Source organism: Gekko japonicus, unplaced genomic scaffold (genome assembly GCF_001447785.1).
Source record: "Gekko japonicus isolate JY-2015 unplaced genomic scaffold, Gekko_japonicus_V1.1 scaffold650, whole genome shotgun sequence".
Classification (NCBI taxonomy): Eukaryota; Metazoa; Chordata; class Lepidosauria; order Squamata; family Gekkonidae; genus Gekko; species Gekko japonicus.
This window is the reverse complement of record NW_015164684.1, coordinates 456251-466143: the sequence shown is the minus strand read 5'-3', so window position 1 is coordinate 466143 and position 9893 is coordinate 456251. Positions and strand designations below refer to the sequence as shown.

The following is a 9893-nucleotide window of genomic DNA, read 5'->3' as shown; positions in this document are numbered from 1 at the left end:
CTCCCTCACCTCAGCAAGGCCTGCCCCATTCTCCTCCAATACACAGGGATGGGATCAGGGATATATTTGGATCACAGGGCAAACACAACTAAATTATTGTACTAGCCTCCTAAAGATGTGGATTGAGAGTCAGTGTGGTGTTTAGAGTGTCAGTGTAGGAGCGGAGGTCAAATCCTCCCTTTGCCATCGCTGAGAGTTTTTGAGCCACTCGTCCCTCTCAGCCTGTCATACACAGGAGGGTTGTTGTGAGGAAACAATGGAGGAGGGGAGAGCCACATGTGTTGCCTTGGAGGAAACACAGATGAGTTTCTGGAAAGGCTTTTGCATCTTTACTCATGGAGGAAAATGGCCTTTCTTTTGGGAAATGAAGCAAACAATTGCAGACTTATTCTGGTGGGCTCATCATCATAGGAACGATGCCCATCCTAAGGAAAGAATGTTTATTCTCAGGGACACTGGGGACAAAGGAAGGAAACCACAAATACCGAAAGCTCCATCTCCTGTGTGGCTCCATAACGTCACTGCTTATACTGTCTTCGGCAACCAAACATCTTCACAGGGAGTTGTTTATTCCCCTTTCTCGAAGGGACACACTCACAAATAGTATTCTTCTTTAGCTAGTAAGTCAGCCATAGATGAGGCCCTTCAAGAACAATGAGCGGGTTGTGTAAGTTTGACCACTGAACTTGCATGACTGCTGTAGTATTTGCTACATGTCTGAGGAGAAATGCAGCCTTTCTTTGCTTCAAGTTAAGTCCCTTCCTGGTGGATGATAGGACACTTGCACATTGCACTGATATGGGCCCTCACAATGAACATAAGTAGAGCCCTGCTGGTTCAGGCCAGTGCCTCATCCAGTTCAGCTTTCTGGTTCACACAGTGGCCAGCCCCAGACTGCCTAGTTCAAGAGCCCCAATTAGGGTTGTCAGCTCCGAGTTGGGAAATACCTGGAGACTTTGAGGGTGGAGCTTGGGGAGATTTCTTGTTGAAATCTGTTGAGGCATCAGTCTTTTACTGAGCACTGTTTGAGACAGGTTTTTAGATTTATTTTAATGGTCAATTTGTTGTATTGTGAATTTTATGATAGAACCTGTCCTGAGCCCACTTGCGGAGAGGGCGGGATACAAATTGAATTAGATAGATAGATAGATAGATAGATAGATAGATAGATAGATAGATAGATAGATAGATAGATACCATAACAGCGCTGAGCCACTGTGGTGTAGTGGTTAGCAAGTGAGAACAGGACCTATGGAAACCTGGTTTCAAGTCTCTACTTTGCCATAGAATCAAGTTGTCGATTTACACACAATAGAGTATGCAGGGGTCCCCTCTGTGCAACCAGGGATTTGATCAGAACCACAGCCTGCAGGCAGAAGGGGTTTCACACACATACACAACACCAGAACCCTCATTTCACATTGGACTCCACACCCAACCTGTATACTCTGTAATGTATGAATCAGGGCTAGGGTTGCCAGCTCAGAGTTGGGAAATACCTGGAGATTTTGAGGGTGGAGCTTGGGGAAGGCAGGATTTGTGGAGGGAAGGGACCTCAGCAGGATATAGTCCCATACAGTCCACCTTCCAAAGCAGTCATTTTCTCCAGGGGAGGTAATCTCTGTCGTCTGGAGACCAGTTGTAATTCTGGGAGATCTCCAGCTTCCACCTGGAGGCTGGCAACCCTAGCCCTGATTCATACATTACAGAGTACCCAGGTTGGGTGTGGAGTCCAATGTGAAATGAGGGTTCTGGTGTTATGTAGCTAGGTCACTGTAGCTAGGTCATGGGGGCTGAGATATGGGACCAGCCACCTGATCCGCCTCAGGTGGGAAAAGGCAGACCTAGCAGTGGTGGGGACCTGGGCCTCCCTAGTCAGCGAGGCATCCGGGACCACCCCCGGGCTCTTCACCCTCGACGTCAGCTCCAATGGCGCCCCGTCAAAGGTTCGAAGCCTGATTTTAAAAGACTATACACTGCAATCATTGTTATAAATACATATCGAAGTGTTAGCATTCATTGACATTTATTCTGAAGAGAATGTTACCGAAATGTATTTGTCTCTTCTGTAAGGGTGAATGCCTTTGGCCCAGTTTTAAGGCAGACACTTCCCAGGATGCAACAGTTCCGTCCTTGTACTGGCACATTTCATTGCCCCCAATGCGCAGAGGGTGGATGTCCTCTTCCGACGCCCAGATCCAATCTGGATACAGTGGAATGGGCCCTGATCCTTTGGGCACTGGTATGGGAGCATGCAGGTACACACTGATTGACGTTCTGTGAACAAAAAAAATTAGGACCAGCTGTGAATGATCTGTGCTTCGTTCTCAACAAACACGAGTTTGTTATTATCATTCTGTCACTAAAACAGCTATTAGGCTGCATTTCTAGGGTCACCAGTTCTGGGGGGGAGACACCTGGAGATTTGGGGGGGGTGGAGCTTGGGGAGACTGGGTTTTTTGGGGAGGGCAGGGACCTCAGGAGGGTACAATGCCATACAGTTCACCCTCCAAAGCAACCTTTCACTCCAGGGCAACTGATCTCTGTTGCCTGACAATCAATTGTAATAGTGGGAGACCTCCAGGCCCCACCTGGAGGTTGGCAACCCTAATGCATTCCCCCCTGCCCTGAGTCTTTTTTGACACTGCAGTAATTTCTTTTATTGCAACCAGGAGCTGGCTCTGTCAAGCCAGTCTTAGGGTTACCAACAGGCCTGGAGGAAAAAAAATGTCCTTTCTCTTTCAAAATATGTGGAAATGGGGAGGCGAAGCTTTTCATCGTATGTAGCAAATGACGACATCTGGCACACGACATCCCATCAAGCCTCTGTCAAGGGAGAGGACGTTTTTCTCCAGGCCTGTTGGCAACCCCAGCCCCTCTACCCACTGCTGCCTCGTCTTGAGAAAGCTGATTCAGTCCGCGGTTTTCACACTGCATACAATTTTCTTCTCTCTAGTCCCAGCCTACCAATCATTAAAAAAAAAATGAACTCTAGTCCAGAGTGTCCCTTATATAGGTGTGAGACAGAGAGAGGGGTGAGATTACATTTGGGCTCCAGGTGTGAACATGTTCTCTTCTTTGGGCTGAAACAGGATCACATCAGGAAGGAGGGACAGGAAAAATAAAACCAGACAGATCTTCTGTTTCCTGGCAGAAACTTAATGGGTGTGTTCTCAGCCAAGGCAATTTACGAGAAACCCCACAATTTTATCACCAAGTAAAAAAAAAACAAAAAAAACTTGCATAAGGGGACACTGACACACACTTTCACTTTCTTGGAGACTGAACGCTCCAAAAGCCTCTCTCTCCCTCTCTCCTTCGCTGAAACCATAAATCAATATGAATCTCACACAGACAGACTTTTCCGCTGTTTTTCATACTCTCGTCTAAGCCAAATACACCAACCCGCCGCAACTCAAACAATAATTCTTTTGTGTTTCAATGGGACTTATTCCCAAGGAGCACAGGACTGCAACCCAAAAGAGTTTTTATAAAGAATACTTCATGGAGTTATGGTTTGATCATGCTCTTACAGAAAAGCAAACAAACAAACAAAAAAAGGAAAGTTAAGTTAGCTTTAGGATGAAATGTGATGCAGCAGCAGCAGCAGAGCTGTGCCTTTCCTTGTTGCAGAAGCCAAGAGCTGAAGGTTCATGTTTGGAGTGCAAAGTGCGGATAGGTGGGAAATGGACACTTCTTCTCCTGTTCACAGCTTTCTTCCCTGCAGCCCAGTATCCCATCCCTGCTCACTTCTACAATATGTGACCAATCTAGCAGGGAGATATGCTGCAAGCAGCGTTCCCTCTAAGCTGCAGAGCCTTGTGAGCAAAAATTCTGCTGTGTGAGCTACTGCTATTAAAGTTGCGAGCGAGCGATATGGTTACTACCTGAATTCGTTTGCTCTGGAGCCCTCCTTCCTGAGCTAAGACAAAAATGCCTGAGCTGGAGGCTAAAAAACTGAGCTAGCTCACGCTAACTCAGCTTAGAGGGAACACTGGCTGCAAGTAGTGGGAGGAATGGCATTTATTCACACACCACCTTTCCCTTCTACAATCCTCACGGAAACCGGTAGCAACATGATTGCTCTAGATCTGAATTTAGCACACAAATCCCACTGGAAATATCAATGCAAAAAGACCCATGTGGTGGTTACAGCTCTGTGGGATGAAACAACAATCATACGGCTCTGCAGCAACTCCTGGAAGGGGACAGGGCAAGAACAGATCTCTCCGCCTTCTTCCAAACTGTTATTAAGGGACAGCCGCAATTGTAACCCTGGAGGCAGCCAGTTTAGAATCAGCAAGGCCTGAGAAGGGGGGCCTTTATTATGGAAATGAGATTTGCTGTTTCAACATCTTCAGTCTTCACAATCTGGTCTTTTAGGCCTCCATTGTGGTATCTTATTTCTTCCTGCTATCCATATCTAAGCAGGAGGCCATTTTATGGCAGAGAAAGAGAATACCAGAGACCCACAACAAACACTGTTTGTTGGCCAAATTTTGAAAAAGCACAAGTTCCCTCTGAAGCCAGAATCTGCCCTTGCAAGTCCTCAGAGCTGTTTCTTGACAGCTACTTCCAGATTCTTTGTCTCTGGCCAAATTCAAAACTGCCAAACTTTAAAGCAAAAAGATGCAACCCAAATCCTGCCATCTTGGAGAACCTATTGACCATCAAAGACCATGAATAAGCCCTTTACCACCCACTATTAAATGCCAGGTGGAAAATAATTTAACTAGGCAGAGGGGCATTTTGCAAACACAAAGACCATGGTGACCCCCATCCATGGGGCGTTCCAGGCAAGTGACAAGCACAGGTGGTTTGCCAGTGCTTTTCTGGACATAGTAAACCAGGTCTTCCCTCATGGTCTTCCATCCAAGCACTAACTGTGGCTGACCCTGCTTAGCATTCAAGTTCTGATGAGCTCAGGCTACGTTTGTGAATGTGAGTGTGTGGAAGCCTTTGTGAAAGTGGTCCATAAATTAATCAGATCATGCAATTAGTATACGCAAGCAGGTTATTTCATAGAGACAGCGCTTAACCTGTTGATCTGCGTGTCTGCCACTGGTCCACACTGTGGAACTGATACAGGACCTGTAGTTTTCAAGGCTGGCTTCCCTTAGGGAGTGCAGGAATGTATCCTTCAGGACATTTAGTCCTTAAGTCATGGGAACACACAATGAAATGTGAATGGGATATGTCACCATTTGGAAAAATCCTCCATTCAAGGCCCAGCACTCACTTATGAACCTTTGGGAAACGGGGACCGAGCTCACCTTCTGAGTCACCCCTTCCCCAGCGCCTCCTACCTGAACATGTTTCCCAGTCGTAACACTCATCATATCCGCAGGGCTCCTTCCTCAAGCTGTTTGGTGAAAGGCTGGCCCTCTCGGTTGCCCAGGTCAAATCGGTGTTGTCATTGCAGGGGCCAGGATGAAGGAAGTGGAGCCCATCATCACCCCTGCATTTCTCCGCCAGGTACCGGCAGCCGGGTTTTGTAAAGGCTTGAGCAGATGTGACATTCAGTACACAGATGTCTTCTGAGCCGAGACTGTGAAGAGGGAAAGGTTGGCAAGGAACTTGGCTCTGTTACACAGTCTTAATGCCCAGGTGACATATTTAACCCCTGATTCCTCCTCTGTTGCATTAGCGTGACTTTGACTATTCAAGATGGGTAGCCAGGTTAGTCTGTGGCTGGCAGTAGAAAAGAGCAAAAGTCCAGTACCACCCTTGCTCGAAAGCCAGTTGAATCCGACTCTAGGGTTGCGGTGCTCATCTCCGTTTCAAAGCCAAAGAGCCAGCGCTGTCCGAAGACGTTTCCGTGGTCATGTGGTCGGCATGACTAAACACCAAGGCGCACGGAACTCTGTTACCTTCCCACCGAAGCGGTACCTATTTATCTACTTGCAATTTCTTGCTTTCGAACTGCTAGGTTGGCAGGAGCTGGAACTAGAGATGGGAGCTCATAAAGATGAACAAAATCTGTGGCAGGGAATGAACTTTCATGAGTCACTGCTCACTTCTTTAGAGAAGTGACTCATGAAAGCTCATAACCTCCCACAAATTTTGTTAATCTTTAAGGTGGCACTGGACTCTTGGGCTGATTCTGCATTGGCTTTTCCCTCCGTTGTTTTATGAAACCCACACTGGAACAGAAATTCCCTTCTGAATTGCATGCTGGCTTCACTTCCTTTGATCATCGGGTTTTATGGTAGCCTCCACACTCCATGCCACTTTCGCTTTCTTTGATCATTGGATTTTATTGTACCTTTGGCATAGATTTATAGCCATTTTATGGCTGTTCAGGTGTGACTTTGCAGTCAGTACGGTGTTGCCCCAAAATATCTGAATGTGGTTTTGAGCTGCACTTTTCCCTCCCAGTTGAAAAAATGTGGAGCGAATGCTAGATGCAGAATTGCCCTTGCTCTTTTCTACCTCCACCATTCAGTGACTGCTCTGTGCCTCATGTGCAATGACGTCTACAAAGAACACTGACCCTATGTGCTGATGTTGTCTCTGGCTGCTTCCACTCTGTGATGGGACTCAGGTTCTGCAGAGGCATGCACAGTGGCAACAGGGCATCCACATGGCTGTAATGAATTGTCAAGTACTGATAAAGGAACTCCCTGCAGCAAAGTCCTCCACTGGAATGGTGGGGGTGGTGCCCACCAGGGGCTGGGGCGGGGAAGACGGCACTGACATGGGCAGGACTGGGAAAGATCAGCACTGTCCCTTCCCCCATGGCAACCACCCTGCTTTGACTGCAGTCTTTCCAAACTAATCACAGAAAAACGGGTTTAGGAAAGATCACGGCAAAACCAGGGAAAAGCTGCAATGTCATGAATGCACCATGATGCCATGAGGAAAAAGGCTGCTGTGCATTAAAACCTGAGCCCAACAAAATCGCCAGTATGGAATTCACCTTTAACATCAGCATCTGCATTCTCTGAGTGGGAACCAGAGGTGTATCCCAATCTTTTTTTGGTCTTTTTTATATGTGCATGTGTGTGTGCGTGCACCTGGAAGTCATGGCGACCTCTGGGGACTGACCCCTACTGGGGGCCTGGAGGATATTCAGGGAGGTGGCTGAATAAAGCCTGCCCCTGTCCTCCCAACATGGTAGTCCAAGGAAGTTGCCCCATCCAAGTACTTGTCAGAGTCAACCCTGCTTAGCTTCCGAGATCTGACAAGATCAAGCTTGCCCGGGTTATCCAGGTCAGGGCTGAGTATCCCAATCTTTAGTCTCCAGAAGGACATTAAGGTGACATGAAGGATGGAGAGGAGACAAGGAGTCATAGCAACTCCATCTTATACAGCTTGGCAAAGTGTGACCTCCCAAGCCCCAGGCAACCCACCCAACACAGAGGGCTGGATATCCCTTCTGTTTGCCGCCTGCCTGGAATTGCAAAACCAGGGAGGCCATCAAACAGCTGACCGGCCACAAGTAGGCAACATCTGGCTCATTCTTCTTACTTACTCACAGTCCTCCTCGGGAGACATGCACACGCATTGAGACTCCACCTCTTTCCGTCCGGGCCCGCAGTTGCCTTTGGAAATGATCTGCACATCTGAAAGAGTAACTGGCAATCGTCAAACTGTGGTGGTTTGGCCTAAACTGAACCATACGCTGCTGACATCACCACCTTGCCTCTGGGTAACAAGAAGGCCTCCTCACTTTCAGCCATTTCAGGAGGCTGCAGAGAGGAACAAATTATTGCCTGCACTATTGTACCAGTCTGAGAGGTGGTGGCCCTGGCTGCACTTCCCTTTGACTCACTGGCTGGCAAACTATAAAGAAGGAGGAGGAGGAGGAGGAGAAGGAGGAGGAGATTGGATTTATACCTCACCCATCACAACCCAAAGGAGTCTCAGAGCAGCTAACAATCTCCTTTCCCTTCCCCTCCCCACAACGGACACCCTGTGGGGTAGGTGGGGCTGAGAGACCTCTCTCAAGAAAGGCCCTTGAGAGAACAGCTCTGAAAGAACTTATGACTGACCCAAGGTCACACCAGCAGCTGCATGTGGAAGAGTGGGGAGTCAAACCCGGCTCTCCCAGATTAGAGTCCACGCTCCTAACCACTACACCAAACTGGCTCTGTGAAAATTATTTTTCCTAGTTTGCCAGGAAGATAAGTAGAATGTAGGTGTATGCCATTGTGAATCACCATAGTTAAGGGGGAAAATATGGATTAATGTGGTTTAGAACAATCCTTCTTGATCTGTGACCTACCAATCTTAGCACAGATTATCAATCACATATTTGCAGCCTGCCACAGAACTGACAAATCCCTTGTTTCTATGGTCCCGTGCAACCAGCAAAGTCAAGAGGTTCACTGGGTCTTTGGTGGCCTTCATTCAGCTCGGCAAATCACTAGTTGTGCACCCTTGATTTATAACAGTGATACCCAGCTTGTTCAGCCTTACATCTGAGAGCCAGTTTGGTGTAGTGGTTAGGAGCGCGGACTCTAATCTGGGAGATCTGGGTTTGATTCCCCACTCCTCCATATGCAGCTGCTGGGTGACCTTGGGCAAGCCACAGTTCTCTCAGAGCTGTTCTCTCAAGAGCAGTCCTCAAAAGATCTCTCTCAGCCCCACCTACTTCACAGGGCGTCTGTTGTGGGGAAAGGAAGGGAAAGGAGATTGTAAGCCACTTTGAGACTCCAAGTGAAGGGCAGGGTATAAATCCAATCTCTTCTCTCTTCTTCATCTGGCCCTGCTGATGGACCTCCTGATGGCAACTCGGCTTTGGCCACTGTGTGACACAGAGTGTTGGACAGGATGGGCCATTGGCCTGATCCAACATGGCTTCTCTTATGTTCTTATGTGGTGTGATTCAGAAGCCCTGTCCTGTTCCTTCTGGTTGGCCTCTGGGAATTCAGAAAATCTCCACAGCTATCCCAAGTCTCCGTCTGGTGCCACCACCCCTTCCCCTTGCTCCCCATGGGAGCAAAAAACAAACTGGGTAGCCACCTGCTGCCATCAATTACTCTGAATCTCCTGCTGGACTATGCCATACGACTAGCACTCTGCACCTACATTAGTGTTTAGAGACTCTGCCTAGTTGTCACACCTCCCACTGCACTCCCACAAGCAAGCACAGGAGCTGTCCATCACAAATTTGCAATTTAGAGCTACCATGCTCCAGGGATGGCGAACTTCCCTGCTGCTCCTCCCCATTATCACACTTCAGATAGCAAGACTAAACAGGTGTGGTGTTTTTCCAGAGATCAGATTAGAACATCTAAAATATAAGAAAGTGTAATAAATGAATAAAAATATTACACATGTTCTGTTTAAGCATTTCAGGCTGAGCAAGGAAACAAAGAAAAGGTGAAAACCTCTTTTCCTATACCAGGTGCTTCCTAAATTATTATATAGGACAGGCTAGCGTTACTTGAAGTTGCAGTAGTTTAAAGTTCATATGATTGGAAATATTTGTAATTGGTTAATATAGCAAAGCTGCATAGGCAGGACAGTGTGGTAAAACACCCTTCAAGCCAGATTCGAGTCCAGTAGCGCCTTAGAGACCCACAAGATTTTGGGGTATTTGCTTTCAAGAGTCAAAGCTTCCTTCCTCTGATACAAGTACAGATGGAGATCCCTGAGTTCTCATATCCCCATCTGGAGGGGTGTTGCAAAGAAAGGAGTCAAGATGAAGAACATATACAATCAAGGCTATTTTGGGGCAGGAACGCACAGGAACGGAGTTCCGGCTGGCTCCCGAGTTGGCCACGCCCAGCAGGAACTCATTAGCATAATAGGCCACACCCAACAGCAGAAACTCATTAGGATTGGCTACATTAGGGGTGTGTGGCCTAACATACAAAAAAGCTCTGGGTTTTGACAACAAACAAGGTAAACAGAACAACAAGCAAAAGGTGGGTGTGGCTGGATAA

The 9893-nt window shown here is 47.4% G+C and overlaps 1 protein-coding gene across 1 annotated transcript in view; it reads right to left on the bottom strand.

Moving 5' to 3' along the window:
* Positions 1 to 2094: 2094 nt before the first annotated feature.
* LOC107108813 (complement component C6-like) overlaps positions 2095 to 9893 on the bottom strand; it is a 44730-nt gene continuing 36931 nt past the window's right edge. The window contains exons 15-17 of the mRNA XM_015409333.1: positions 7475 to 7565; positions 5307 to 5548; positions 2095 to 2277 (exon numbers count right to left, since the gene is read on the bottom strand). Of these exons, the coding sequence (XP_015264819.1) occupies positions 2096 to 2277; positions 5307 to 5548; positions 7475 to 7565 (515 nt within the window). The 3' untranslated portion in view covers position 2095. The remainder of the gene's footprint in view (positions 2278 to 5306; positions 5549 to 7474; positions 7566 to 9893) is intronic.